At 45.3% G+C, this 14,492-nt stretch overlaps 1 protein-coding gene across 2 annotated transcripts in view; it reads left to right on the top strand.

The window, feature by feature from the left end:
- Window positions 1-12,805, top strand: part of WDR37 (WD repeat domain 37) — a gene marked incomplete at both ends in the record, with an annotated part of 47,650 nt that extends 34,845 nt beyond the window's left edge. For both annotated transcript variants that reach the window (XM_080717259.1, XM_080717258.1), the window contains 3 exons: window positions 7,269-7,403; window positions 7,896-8,010; window positions 12,674-12,805. In XM_080717259.1, the coding sequence (XP_080573385.1) occupies window positions 7,269-7,403; window positions 7,896-8,010; window positions 12,674-12,805 (382 nt within the window). The remainder of the gene's footprint in view (window positions 1-7,268; window positions 7,404-7,895; window positions 8,011-12,673) is intronic.
- Window positions 12,806-14,492: the final 1,687 nt, after the last annotated feature.

The following is a 14,492-nucleotide window of genomic DNA, read 5'->3' as shown; positions in this document are numbered from 1 at the left end:
GCGAGGCTGTGCAGGGCAAGCGAGGCGCTGAGCTCGTGAGTTGCATCCCACTTCCCCAGGTGAGTGCAGGGGGAGCAGAGCAAGCCCAGGCAGGGAGGATGTTGGCAAGGGTGTGTCTGACCTTGGAGTCTGAGGTGGTTGGGCTGGGTGTTGGACCTCTGGTGAGAACAGTGGTCCATGGCGCCATCCCTTGCTGTCAGTCCTGGTGGGGCGCGGCCCGGAGAGTGCAGGCATTCTGGGCAGCTGATGGGCCTTGATGAGTCCTGATCTTATCATACCTGAGCCTTCCCTCAGCAAAGGAGTATATGTTGTTCACAGCCTGACAACGTAAGTAGTGAAAACCTCTTCTCCTTGCAGTGTTTCGTCCCCCACCCCATTCCTCTAACAACCATGACCCAATGGCACCTGGTGGAGGAGGTGTTTGTTTTCCAGGTCGAGAGGCGGTTGTTTGGGGAGTTTGGGCAGCAGATTGACCTGTGAGGACCGAGGCACACTGCAGCTGTTTACCCGCAGATCGGGGCTGTAGAAGACAGTGGGCTTTTGATGGTCCATGTAATGGTGTTCCTTAAATGTCAGTCCCCAGAATACCAGACATGTAAAAGGCATGGATGCTACACGTCAGGAGAGAAGCAGTAGCTGTCCTTGGATGGCTGTCTTTAAGGAAATGCCGTGTTGGAGGACTGTGATACCAGTTCATTCTGGGCGTGGACTCTCATTTTGCCCTCCCGAGTGTGGATCCCGTGGGTGCCTTCTTGGTATCCCCCGTCATTCCACCTCGGCCTTCAGGGAAGAGCAGAGCCAGGTGTAGCTTTGTAGCCCCCGTCTCTGTGTCTTGGGAGGTTAATTATGGCTTATTTCTCACTCACATGGACGCTACACACCATCTCGGATTGGGGCGAGCCGCCTGTCAGCGGAGCGCATCCCCACATGTTCCTCTGTGTGAGGGCCCCAGGACATGTGCAGTTCAGGGCTGGACAGGTGTTGACCCGTTCTTGACTCTGAACAGTGTTTTCCCTACAACATCCTTATTTTGCAAATGAAGAGAAAGGACTGCTGTCTTGGCCCTGGGACAAGTCGCTGGCTGGGTGACAGCCCCACCCGTCATTCTATGCTCCCAGGATATCACTTGGCAGCTCTTCTTTGCTTACTCATTAAAGCAAGAGTGGCTGTTCTACTTTGTAGTTTGAGGTTATTCTACTATCATTTGAGAGTAAAAATCGTGTATTTTAATGGAGTTTTGACTTCAGTTTTGCTAATTATTTTAATAAGGTTTGTCATCTTAACAGTTGATATGAAATAGCCTGTCCTTTGTAATATTTACAGTCTAATCTTCACTCCAGGTGTGACGGCACACACCTGTAATCTTAATACTTAGCTGGCGGAGACAGGAGGATCTTAGCTTTGAGGGCAGCCTCAGCAACTTAGACCCTTGACAATTTAGCAAGGCCTTATTTCATGAATTTTAAAAGTAAAAATAAAAAAGGGTTGAGGGTGGAGGTAGAATTTCGCCTTTGGGTTTAATCCTACATACAAAAAAATTTCAAAAATTTTTTTATGCACGCTATGATGTGATGTGTGCTGCTGAGACATTGGCCACTGTTACCTGATGAGCACCCGACAAAGCCTTGGGCTGTAAAGGAAAGAGAAGGTGAGGCTGTGAGCATCGCTCAGCAGTGTACATGGAATACATCTAAATTCTCTTGGGCTCCTTCCTTCCTTCCTTCCTTCAGTACTGGCTGGATTTCTTTATGACTGATGCAGTTAAAAACGGTCTAAACTTTTTTATGGGGACTGTCATGCTGTGAAATAAAAAGACCAGATTTGCTTGACCAGGCCTTGCCTTCAAGAAAGCAAACAAGAGTCTTGACCCTTGATATTACAAGAATGACATTATTATATAAGTCTTATTTAACTTTTCCATAATAATTTTAAATCTAGCTGTATTAAAATGAATTCCACCTTTGAGTAGCCCATGGAAAAGATTTCTACTAATACAACTAATAAAATCTTAAGAATTTAGCCTCGTGACTAAGCACCCTGCCTCCATGTGCTGTGGAGTCTGTCTGTGGCCCAGCAATTAATAGCGTTATTACCGATGCTCGTGTGTAGCTCCAGCACCGTGGCTCTCAGCACCACGTGTTTTAGCCATTTGAGTAATTGTACATCCTAAACTTGTACTGTATTTAATTAGAAGTGGAGTGAGTCATGATGTCCTCTTGCTGGAGTAGAGGCCCACGGACAGTGATTCTGCCCTCTTCTCTGTCGCACGTTTTCATGGGGGGTCAGGGATGGACACGCAGTAGGTGCTTAGTAAATACTTGTTGAGTCTTGTAGTGCATATGTAACAGTAATCTAGACTGGAGAAATCTCTTGTTATTTCAAGAGAGGAGGGAGGAAGGGAGAATTGTTACCAAGTGAGGATATTGAGGTGTCGTGCTAAATGGTAGGTGAATAGGTGAATTATTTTTTCCCAGGGAACAGTTGGATGTAAATCTCAAGGATCCTGTGTGTTACAAATTTGACTTTTTTTGTTTTTGGTCTTAGGGCCTCCTTTTTGGGAATCAGCCACCAAGGAATATTTAGAAGTGTGTTTTACTTGGATGTGACTTTTCTGTTTCTCTTGCATCTGAGTTGTTAACATATAGGTCCCTGTGAATTCTTTGAATTTCAGTAGGCAAATATGGTAGGAAAGGCAAAAGGAGCATCACTTTCTGGGATCCTGTGTCTGCTTATTTGGGCTGTCTCCCTACCAAAGGTACTTGCTTCATCTGGCTACTTGTTTCATCTGTTAGAATTTTGGTGCTGTACAAAGAGATTGAAAAATGCCAGCCAGGAAAGGCTCTGGCAGTCTGGTTACTGTGAAACAGTAGGAGTGCAGTTGCGCCAGGCTCTGCCTGGAACTGGGCAGTGTCTGCAGGCGCATCAGCGGGCTCTGGATCGTGTTTTGGTTGCTAACTCCAGCGTGTTCCATTTGGAAGTCGGCATCTGTTGGATAGCCAAGGTGCTGTCCATATACCTTTATATGAATGCTGGAATGAACTTTGAACAGTTGGCAGACAAAAATAATAATGTCCCAATGATGTCTTTATAAATGCCCTTTTTTGGGAGGTGCTGGAAATAAAAAACCAAGGGTGTTGACCTCTGAGCTACACCCCCAGACATATCACTTTTTATTTTGGAACAGGGTCTCACCAAGTCGTGGAGGGCCACACTAAGTTGCTAAGGCTGACCACGAACTGAGGCTGATCCTCCTGTTGCAGCCTCCCAAGTACAAGGATTACAAGTGCGCGCCACTATGCCCGGCTTTGAATATTCTTTTTATAAGTGGATTCTGGGTATCTTGAAGAGATACGCCTGTGTTCCAAGGAAAGTGATTCCTGTGTTTCTTCTTAGGGAATACTTGCTTCCTATAAATACATTGATCTGCTCTTCAGATATAAGCGTTATTTTTCATTATTTAAACATTTTTTAGGGATCTACATTTAACAAATAATACATGAAAACTCTGTAATAGTCGATTTTTGACGTGGTGCCAGAAAAGCACACTGCATTAGCATTTCATGGTCCAGCATTTTCCACGTCATATATTTTTTTTCTTAGCCGTGAAATTTCGGCAGATTGTTATGCAAAGCAGTTTTGTGTCTCTGTGTGACTGGGAAGACAGCTGTTAGTCCTAATGAGGAGTGCTAGCATTACAGTATTTCTGTTGATTGAGACCCACGGAGGGAGCGGAATGTTCCAGATCAGGCAGTGGTGTGTGGTGAGTAGGTACCACACTGTCAGCTGGAGGTACATGCTCGGCTGCTCTCCACGACAAGATAAATGAGCTTTGCTGGAGTTTGGCAGTCTGAAGCGTTTCCACTGAGCGCTCGTAGCTCCCGGTCTCCCTGTGGGACCCGCGGTCTGAGGGTGCCTCTGAAGCTACTGCCTCTTTGCAGTTTTTTTTCTTTTGATGTCCTACAATACCTGTCAAGATTGTGATTTATTAAAAACCTAATGTCTCTTAGCATTTCATTAACATAGGGTCAGGTGATCTTTTGTTGAGACTTTCCCCCCCATTAATTTAGCAGAATGTTAGCTGAAATATAAGTTGGCCAAGACCTCCGAAGACTATCATCCAAAGAGAAGGTGGTGGGCGTCCCTGCCGCCTGCCTTTCAAACCTCTTTCAGTCACCGATGCCCTGCGCACCCTACTGGAGCCTTTGCACGTCAGGAATAACAGCACCGAACATTGTTCTTAGTCTTTTCAAATAAGGAATTTGGATGAGTCATTGGGTTTATTTTACAGATGCGCCCTCTTTGACCCTTTCTCCATTTTCACACATTGCTTTGTGCAGGATTGTGTCTTCTCTTACGTCCCTCTGTGTAGGACAGCCAGGACGGCTTTGCCTCCCGGAGGCCTGGGTAGAGGTCACATGTTGGGAGGAACACATGATGTGTCTCGTGAGCAGAGGCGGGAGGCGGTGCACAGGGGCCCCACTGGAGGAGCACCCACCAGCGTCAGGGCCAGGCTGGGGCTGGCGCCTGCTCTGGATGCCTGTGCTGTGGCAAGGACTGTGTGAAATGTCGTTGTCACCGGGGCCTCAGGCATCATTGAGACTCCTTGAATCTTCGTAGTTACTCACTGTATGTCTCAGAATCCTTGTATTAATGCAGCAGAGCTTAATTAGAACTTGACTGTGTCCATTTGCATCAGGAGGGCCCTTATAAATGGGACGTCGTGACTGGTAGTGCGCACCTCATCAGGAGTCTGAGTAGAACATGAAGCCATGTCTCACAGAAGAGCTTCAGTGACAGGAAGAACTGGCATTTCAGTTGGAATTACCGCGTTCCAAGGAGTTGATAGGCATAAACCCAGGCTGTAGAAATGAAGCTCTTCTTCCTGCAAAATAGTGGTTTGTGAAGCTGGAAGGACGCCTTGTCCCAGTGCTAGGTGGGAAGGCACATGCCGCCGTCTGGCAGGGCAGTTCCGGCACCTCGGTGACCGCATCGCTGTGGCTTAAGCCTTTGGAGCAGGGAGCGCCCGGGGCCTTGTGACCGTGGGATGGCTGTCGAGGGGCGAGGCGTTGTCTCCAAGATGCTCCTGCCCCAGCGTCTTTGGATCTGCTGATTGCAACCCAAATCCGGCAGTGTCTTCCGGGGAGGCCGTCCTGGGAGCATGCTGTTAACACGTCCACTAAGGTGGCCACCAGGCTGGAAGCAGGTCCTGGTCGGCTGTCTGGAGCTGCTTTGCACCTAGCAAAACAACTCAGGTGCCTTCTAGGTATTCCCTCATGACCCCGGGGTCCTATTTCAAAGGCTGTGTGTAGAAGTAAGGTAGCTCAGCCCTCTGTTCACTGGAAACATTCGGTTGCTGTCCTGTTTCTCCCGCTGATCATTGCCAGCGAGCAGGGGTGGCTGAACTGACACTTTTCTTCTTCACATGGCCCTTTACTCTCGCAGTCTGGTTTTCTGACAAGCGATGGTGACTTCCCTTTGAGAGGAAGGTTCACATCCCTGAGTAAGACTGCCATTGCCACCGCTGGCTGGCACAGCCTCGTCCCTCTGAGAAACAGTTTTCTTTCAAGATCTTGAGTGGGTTCCTTCAAAGATGCAATTCAAAGATGATATTACCTTGTTTATATTTTTGATCCAACTCTATCATTGATTAAAACCTATACCAATACTGTATCAGACACAGTGTATTTTGTATATTTTAAAATTAAAGTTTATGAAACAGTTAAAGTTAAATAACACAAAACTTTCTTGTCTTCTTTTATAGTACCTTTTGTCTTTAGTATATGATTCCTACATTATTTTAACTTACCATTTCAGATTCTTCTTTGTGGATCTACCTCCCACTAAAGTAATTATTTTACAAAGAAAGTTATTAGTTAGCCAGGTGTGGTGGTGCACGCTTGTAATCCCTGCGCTTGGGAGGCGGAGACAGGAGGATCAGGCAGGTTCAAAGCCAGCCGCGCTGGTTTAAGAGACCCTGTTTTCAAATAAAAATATAAAAAAATAGGTGTATGGGAGTGCAGCCCGGAGGTAGAAGGGTTTCTAGGAACCCCAGTACCACCAAAAAAAAAAAAAAAAGAAAAAAAGAAAAAAGAAAAGAAAAGAAAAAAAGGAAAAAAAGAAAGTTATTAGTTTGAATTCTTTAAATAGGTTCAGAAGAATGGTTCTGATATTGAAGTTTTCTTCTCAAACTTAAAAAAATTGTGCTTCAATATATATAATATGAAATTTATCTTTTTGTTTGTTTTGAATACTAGGGGTTGAGCCCAGGGGCATCATGCCTTGAAGCCACACCCCCAGCCCTATTTTATTTTTTTATTTTGAATCAGAGTTTTGCTAAAATGCTAAGACTGGCCTCAAACCTGCAATCCTCCCGTCTCAGCCTCCCAGGTACTGGAATTATAGGCATGAACCACCACACCTGGCATAAAAATGATCATTTTAACCATATAGTTCAGTGGCAGTAAATCAACCCCCATTGTCATCAACCGTCATTACTGTGTGCGGAGCGTGTTTCTCAATCCACATGCAAACGTCCCATATTACACATTACTGCATCTCCACTCCTCTCAGACCATGGCCTCGGTCCCGCTTCGTGCTTCTGTGGACGCGCTGATTCCAGGGACTTCGTGGAAATGGATTCTCCTCTGTTATAAAGCTCCAGCAAGTCAGGCAGCGAGCTGCATGTGTTAGGGTTCCCTCACATTTTAGAAGTTTTTTTTTTATGGCTGAATACTATTCAATTATACACATATGCCATATTTTAAAAAATCCATTTGCTGTTGGACATCTGGGGGTGGTTTTATGCTAGTGAAACCCTTTGCCAGTTTTGAGTTGTTGTTGTCTGAGTGTTTTTCTCTCCTATGTTCTGATTAAATTGAGAGTAGCAATTGGAATGGATTTTTTTAAAAAAATTTCTACCAAACCTCCAAATAATAGAATTTTAGGCAGGTTCTTTTTTTTAATTGATGCATTACTGAAGGCACCAATTTACAGTGGGATTCACTGTGATATATTCATACAGGTACTTAATTCTAGTAACTTCCTTGCTCCATTGCCTGGAAATGGTAGACTAGAGTGGAATAAACTGTTTTTCTTCTCTTCTGAAAAAAAATCAGCCTTTACATATTATTTAAGAGGTGGGAGTGGGCGGCAGAGGAGAGTACCACCAGCACTGGCACGCCCTACGAGGGTCTCGTTTGCTCGGCCGTGTGGTCTTCGGGAGCAGGCCTGAGTGTTGCCGTGTCTGACCCCATACCCTGTCCTCGCAGCACTGTCACCTCTGCCGTGTTCACCGTGGGAGACAACGTCGTTTCTGGCAGCGATGACCGCACAGTGAAAGTCTGGGACTTAAAAAATATGAGATCCCCAATTGCAACCATTCGCACAGACTCTGCTATTAACAGGTAAGGGGTGAGTGTAACTTAGTAGCTTACACCTGATTAATAAAGCACAGAAACAACAGTTTATACAACTGGGAAAATATATTGATCTTTGATGCAGATTTATTATTCTGGGGATATTTAATTCAGCATAAAACCAGGTCAGTGGAATATGATTTGTGAGAATACGAACAAGCTGTTTGTGGCCAGATGTGGGGTTTTGTTAGCTGAGTAAGAGGCACCGATGTTGGGACTGGGTGGCCCCTAGTCGTCTGCCGTGGAGCAGTGGGTCCGTACGGCTCACATGCGTGGGTGCTGTCGGCTTGGATCTCTGTGTAAGTTGTTGGTCTCCATTCTGATGCCGTAGGCAGAGGCGGTCCCCGTGGCTTGCTTGCTGATCTAGTTTGCCTTGAAATGTGAATAATGTTTAATATTCTGTGGCATCATTATCTGTAAGTGAAAACATTTGTGTTGTCACTATTTTAAATATGACCTGTTTTAATCTCTTTTATGCAGGATCAATGTATGTGTTGGTCAAAAAATTATAGCCCTCCCCCATGACAACCGACAAGTGCGACTGTTCGACATGTCAGGCGTGCGGCTAGCGCGGCTCCCTCGGAGCAGTCGGCAGGTAACCGCTAGTACACATCTGTGGATCACGGGAGGGCAGAACTTGGATTTTTTTTTTTTTTTGGTGGTACTGGGGTTCCTGGAAGCCCTTCTACCTCCGGGCTACACTTCCAGACCTATTTTATACTTTTTAAATTTGGAAACAGGGTTTCTTCAGCCAGCGAGGCTGGCTTCGAACCTGCACGATGCTGCTGTCTCCGCCTCCTGAGCGCAGGGATTACGAGCGTGCGCCACCACGCCCGGCTAGTGATCCATTCCTTGCAAACTTAATTCCACTCTGTCTCTACAACTGACTCATGTAGAACTGACACCCGACCCTAATCATCTTCAGTCCACCCTGTACAGCTCAAGCCACCGCAAACCACCAAGCACACCACAATCCTGCCCACCACTCTTACCACCGTGAAAAACGGCTGGTTCAGCACACCCCAGAATCCAGCTTGCTCACTGCACGGGATGAAGCCATGGCCACGTGCCATGATGTTTCTGTATTTTATAGATTCTCATTTTGTTTGACCCCCTTTTTAATTAATTTATTTTTGCTGGTACGGGGGACTGAACCCAGAGGCATTCTACCTCTGAGCTACACCCAACCCGACTGAACTGGGAATTTTATACCTTGAATCACTGTTGTCTAGTCAAATGCATATTTAATTTAAACTACATATTTGAGCTACATATTTAAAGTTTTCTAATAACTACATTGTAAAAGAGAAATTAATTTTAACGAATTTAACCAGATACACCTAAAATAATAATTTCAACATGTAATCATTGTAAAAGTCATAGGAATGCTTTAGTTCATGTTCTCTTCCTAAGTGGATGCTAGATTCTCCCTGGGAAGCCGTGCACGGGGGTGAAGGCTGGTAACTCCTCGTCGGGGATTACAAGCCGAGGCGGAGACAGGAGACTCACAGGTTCGTGGCCAGCTCAGCTACTTAATGAGGCCCTCCACAATTTGGTGAGATTGTTTCAAAATCAAGAATAAAAAATAGGGCTGGGGGTGTAGCTCGGAGGTAGGATTCAATTCCTAGTGACTGACACACACACACACACACACACACACACACACACTATTTGAAATAATTGATTTCTTATGAGTTCTTAAAACTTGAACTTGGAAAAATTGAGTCAACATACCCAGGTTATTCCAAACCTGTTTCCCATTATCCTAAATATCAAATTTGTTTTAAACTGGGGATTAAACCCAGGGGCATACTACCTCCAAGCTATATCCCGGCCCTCTCTTTGTTTTGTTTTGAAACAGGGTGTTGCTAGGTTGCTGAGAGTCTTACTATATTGCTGAAGCTGTCCTTGAACCTGCCACCCTCCGGTCTCTGACTCCCAAGTACAGGGATACGGCTGTGTGACACCATGTCTGGCCTGAGTATCAGTGTTTTAAGTATGATTGGGTGAGATCCAAGGTTCAGTTCTTGGGTTTCAGAGGTTACGTTTGACGGGCTGCCATATAGGAGAGCACGGTTGTAGATACTGTTGACTTTGCACAGAAGGGAAGCGGATGAAATGACACGTATAGTTACTGTAGTCGGGCAGGAGCTGTGTTCGTCATCAATTGATGGGAGCGTTTTGAGGTGAGATTCCTACCTCTGTTCAACCAGAAAAGCACCTTTCTATGACAGGTTATCACTTGAAGAAGAAATGTCACTGTAAGTGTTACTTTCTTATAAATTAAGGGGTTGCTCTGCTCTAACTTGAGATGTTGTGGAGGGCGGTTAGCTGGGTGTTTCTTGTATGGTATTAAGACCGCCCCACCATAGTTGCCTGCAGTGCTTGATAAGAATCAAGACCGACCGACACCAGCTCAGCTGGGCAGGATCAGAGCCTCCCGGGGCACCTGCAAGCCTGCACTTAGATACTCCCCGGGGTAGCTCTACGTTCTCTCCAGTTGAGGCCAAAGTCTTAGTGGCTAACATTGGTTAGAGGCTCTTTTCTTTTAGTAAGTAAATTGTAATAATTAGAGTTCCCTGGCTTGTGAGCGCAGTGTTTCTTCGGGCTTCTGTGTTTAATTAACCCCTCAACACTCTTCTTTTCCTTGTTCTTCTCTGCATGTCATTGTGCTGTCTGTGTGAGGAGTAAGCCAGTTCATTGTGTTAATGGTGCCATTCCCTGACCCCTCGTGTTCGCACGCGCACGCGCGCACACACACACACACACACACACACACACACACACACACACACACGCACTATCACTGTGTCCTGGCTGCCCTCTGTGGGTTTTTTATTGCCGATTTCAGTCTTGTCTCATGGTGCAAAGCGCAACCGAAGAGCCGGAAGGCGGCGCTGCGCTGGAGCTGCACTTCAGGAGCCGCAGCCAGGAGAGGGGATGGAGGAGACTGGGGGGACCTGCCGCCAGCAGGGCGACACCTGTCCTTTAAGTGACAGCTTCTGAATGGCGTCCTCATGGCAGGGCGTCAGCCATGCTGTTTTGTATGGCTCACAAGTGTGCTGTTTAGTTAATTATTGATCTTTTTATTCTTTGAGTTCACATCCTAGAAGAATGCCTCATGAAATTAGAGTAACTAAAATAAGCTTCTGAGCTCCTACCAAAACCTGAACTGCTTGTCCAGGGGATTTTTTAAAAAATATTTTGATGACTGCTAAGTATTGCTGATGTACATCTTCTAAGCGGCGTCTTCAGCACAGTAGAATGGTCCTTAACGTGTCCTCTGCGCATTTTAGGACTGCTGTACAACGTGCAGGGTTTACGTTTTGAGACATGAGGATGTGTTTGACTTTATTACTTTTAGAATATTTTATCTCAAAGTAAGGCATTCTAAATATGTCTTGTTCTAATTCCATGTACAGAATTTCATATTACATTATCTGGAAACATTGAAATTGTAGAGTCTGTTGTGCTTGGATTTATTACCTCCTAAAGTGATAGTGAAATAGACTTACCGAGTAGCACTTAACTTCGTTTTGAACTTGTAACACTTCTTCAAATAAGTCAGTGTAGTTTTAGTGTCAGAGAGCCACAGCTAGAAATCAGTGCTTTGTACAAAGTGTCCTTTCAGTAACCGGTTTTGAAAAGAGAAAAACAAAACACTTATTTGCCCATCTTTCAAGTAGCAGAGTGGAAGGGAGGGCAGTGTAAGCAACAATTCCCAAAAGTGTATTTCCGGTAGCAAGTTCTGTGGGCTGCGAGGAGGACTCTCCGGGTAGAAGGGTCCTGACGTGCGGTGGGTCGTGGCGTGTAGGTTTGCACGTGTGTAAATGGCATCCTGGGAGTGCATACCGTGGTTATCCGTGGATGGCGTGGGCCACCTCGGCAGTGTGTCCGTTTGAGGGTCTTCCTTCCCTGGGTGGAGCATGATGTTCTAAGCATATGAGGCGGCCGGCTCATCAGGCCAAGGCGGTGGCTGTCAGCTTTCTCCCTGTGCAGCTCTCGCCTGTGTTGACATTTTCTTTTACCCATTTGTCAGATAGAGTTCAGCTTCCACAAGGAAGCCTTGCATTAAGCCTTGAATAGTCTGTCCACAGGCTTCATTTTAATGCCAACTAGTGGGCACATTTTCTTTTCCTTTAGCTGTTATTATTATTGTGAACAGAAATATTAGAAAATATCTATTGTGGCCCTTTGTTATATGATCTCCCCCCCCCCCCACGGTTGTCATTATTATTGTTGTTGTTGTTTTCTGTGTGTGGTACTGGGAATTGAACCCAGAGGCATTCTACCTCCGTGTTACACCCTCAGGCTGGTTTTATTTCTTACTTGGAAACAGGGTCTCACTACATTGCTGAAGGTGCCACTAAATTGCTGAGGCTGTCCTCAAAGCTGCGATCCTCCTGTCTCAGCCTCCCAAGTACTAGGATTACAGGTGTGCGCCACCACGCCCAGGCTCCCCACGATTATTTTATTTTTGTGGGCTCTTGTAGTTTTCTCTCCAGATTTATAGCAGCATACTTATATTTGAATATTTTGCAGGAGAAAAATTTATATCATCCTTGAGTGTTTCTTCCAGTTAATAGTTGCATTGGTTTAGAAGGTACGGATGGCTCCTAAGCTACTGCTTGGAGATGTTCTAAGTGTTGGGCATTGTCTTCAACGCATCCATCGGTTTGCAGATCCACTAGTGTGTCAGCCACACGCTGAGCTCTGACAGGTTTTGCGCAGCAACTTACCCGGTGTCCTGATGTTTAGCTGGCATCCTGAAGATGGCGGGCAGCTCTCTGAAAAGCCATTTCTTTATCTTTATTTGGCACCTTATGGATTTTTCCTGCTCTTTTTTTTTTTTATCTGAACCAAGTATTTGTTGAAATGGTACTTGAGGTCTTTGTGTAAATATTATTAACTTATCCTCGGATACCTGCTAGCTCCATTCATTCGTTTAAAACTTGCAAGTCGGTCACGTATTTCCTCTGACTCTTATTTATTTTCTTAAAGACTCACAAAGTGCCTGTGGTGCGCGTCCCACTGCATTCGGAAGTCCTGTGTTCTACTGTCTCACTTTATCCCGGCTTTACCCACATGTCACTGCAAGCCCGTTGCCACGTTCCATGACTTTTTCACTTATTTGGACTAATCTGTGTGTTATTTTTTCCGTGTAGTTTGATACTTCTGAGTGATGCTGTGCTTGATTAAGAGTTGTGAAGTCTGACTTCAGGAATGATACACTAATGTGATCTGTTGGATGTCTTCAGGGCCACAGAAGGATGGTGTGCTGCTCGGCCTGGAGTGAAGATCACCCCCTGTGCAACCTGTTCACCTGTGGGTTTGACAGGCAAGCCATCGGCTGGAGCATCAACATCCCTGCGTTGTTGCAAGACAAGTGAGGCCCAGTGCTCCGGTCTCCTGGTTTCCCTTGGACCTTCAATCCATGCAGGCTTTTCTGCATACCAGTCAGCCCTTTCTGTGAGAGTTCGATCCTTGGAAGGGCGCTGTGTATACGTTCTTTTCACATTGTGCCCAGCTTGCATGAAATGTACAGAACAGTGTGCGGTCGTATGTTTTATTTCTGTCTCGTGTATATATTGGCATCCTCTGGTCAGTGGAAGTGAAGCTCACCTCCCAGGTAGCACAGAACATGCTTGTGAGTTGTTGACGTTGGACAGATGAACAGTAGGGCATTACATTCGTGTGAGTTAAATGTGAACTTACGTGCTTATTGTGAGACATAGACGTCTGCTGCATTTCCTGGAACGATCACACACATCTACCTGTGCTGGGAAGATTGCGAAGCTGCGTTTGCATTGGCCAACGCGTGGCAGGAATAAGCAAAGGTTTCCTGCCGACTCCTCTGTGAAGTTTTAGCACGTGCTGTTGTGTAGTTCAGTTTCAATTCTAGTTTCTATTACAGTTCTGTAAAGATAACCTGGTTTTGCAACATTCGGAAGGTTTCTTTTGAAAAGAAAGTTTCTGCTTTTTTTTTTTTAATAGAAAATCATTTCAATCTCTTGAGGTCTCATACTAGCAAATTCTAAAATATAATGATTCTAATCAGTAATTTTAGATATTAAGCAAAATTTCAAGCACTTTAGTTTATAGCTGTGGTTATAAACAGTTTGTAGACGTTTCAGATGACTTATCCATCCAATGTGACTTGACCTTCAGAAGGAGGCCCTGCTACCTTACAGCCAGATCCCGTTTATTTTGCACATCTTTGGTTTGCGTGTTTCTAATGGATTCACTTCCTTGGTGGTATTTGAGAGCCGACAATGCAAATAAATGAGTACTACCTCAAAAATAAATATTTGGAAGACGTTGGAGTCTCACTGTTGCCCTGCTAAAGCACTTTGATTTATGGCTGTAATACTGAATTCAGTTTATAGACGTCAAGAAAAGCAATCCTACCAAGTGTGTCCTGAAGGTGAAGGTGTCTTCGGCCAGGCTAGTAAGGTGATGACCGTAACAAGCAGTTCACAGGTAACAGGGTGGTTTGTTACCTCTCAGTGCCAGTCCTGCCACTGTGTGAGTGAGCCTGCTATTCTTGCCTTCTTAGAAATTACTGTTCATTTGATATTTGTAAGTTAATATTTCTTACTGAGCTACATTTCTGATAAACAGACATCTCGGTTACTGCCCCTCGTCTTTCTAATCCTTTACATATGGCCATTTGGAGGCTAATCAGTTGGAGAGACGCAGGAAGGCGATATCTAAAGTTATCATGGCGAGGCCCCCACACCCCAGTGCCCTCTGTGGTGACACAGGAGGGCCCCTGAGCTGGTGACTGACCGGTGGCTTTGGTAAGGTGTTCTGTGCAGTGCGTAGGACTCTCAGGTGTTCCCTTGTGGCACTTGCCACGGGAGAGAGTGTCATTATTGGCTTCTTTCCCTTGGGTCCCACGGGAGCTGATCCTAGGAGCGTCACATCTAAACGTTCAGAATGATGCTGAAATGGCTGCCAGCCCGGAAGGAGAAGCCTAAGAATGGCCACTAGGGATGTAATAGAGTCGAGGTTGCTGTGAATGTTTTAGAGTAACTTTATTTTTTAAGCCAAGAATTTCATTGTCGTTTTAAAGCC

This window comes from Muscardinus avellanarius (assembly GCF_963383645.1).
Source record: "Muscardinus avellanarius genome assembly, chromosome: 20".
Lineage (NCBI taxonomy): Eukaryota > Metazoa > Chordata > Mammalia > Rodentia > Gliridae > Muscardinus > Muscardinus avellanarius.
Note: the sequence above shows the minus strand (reverse complement) of the source record. Positions and strands in the feature narration are given on the sequence as shown.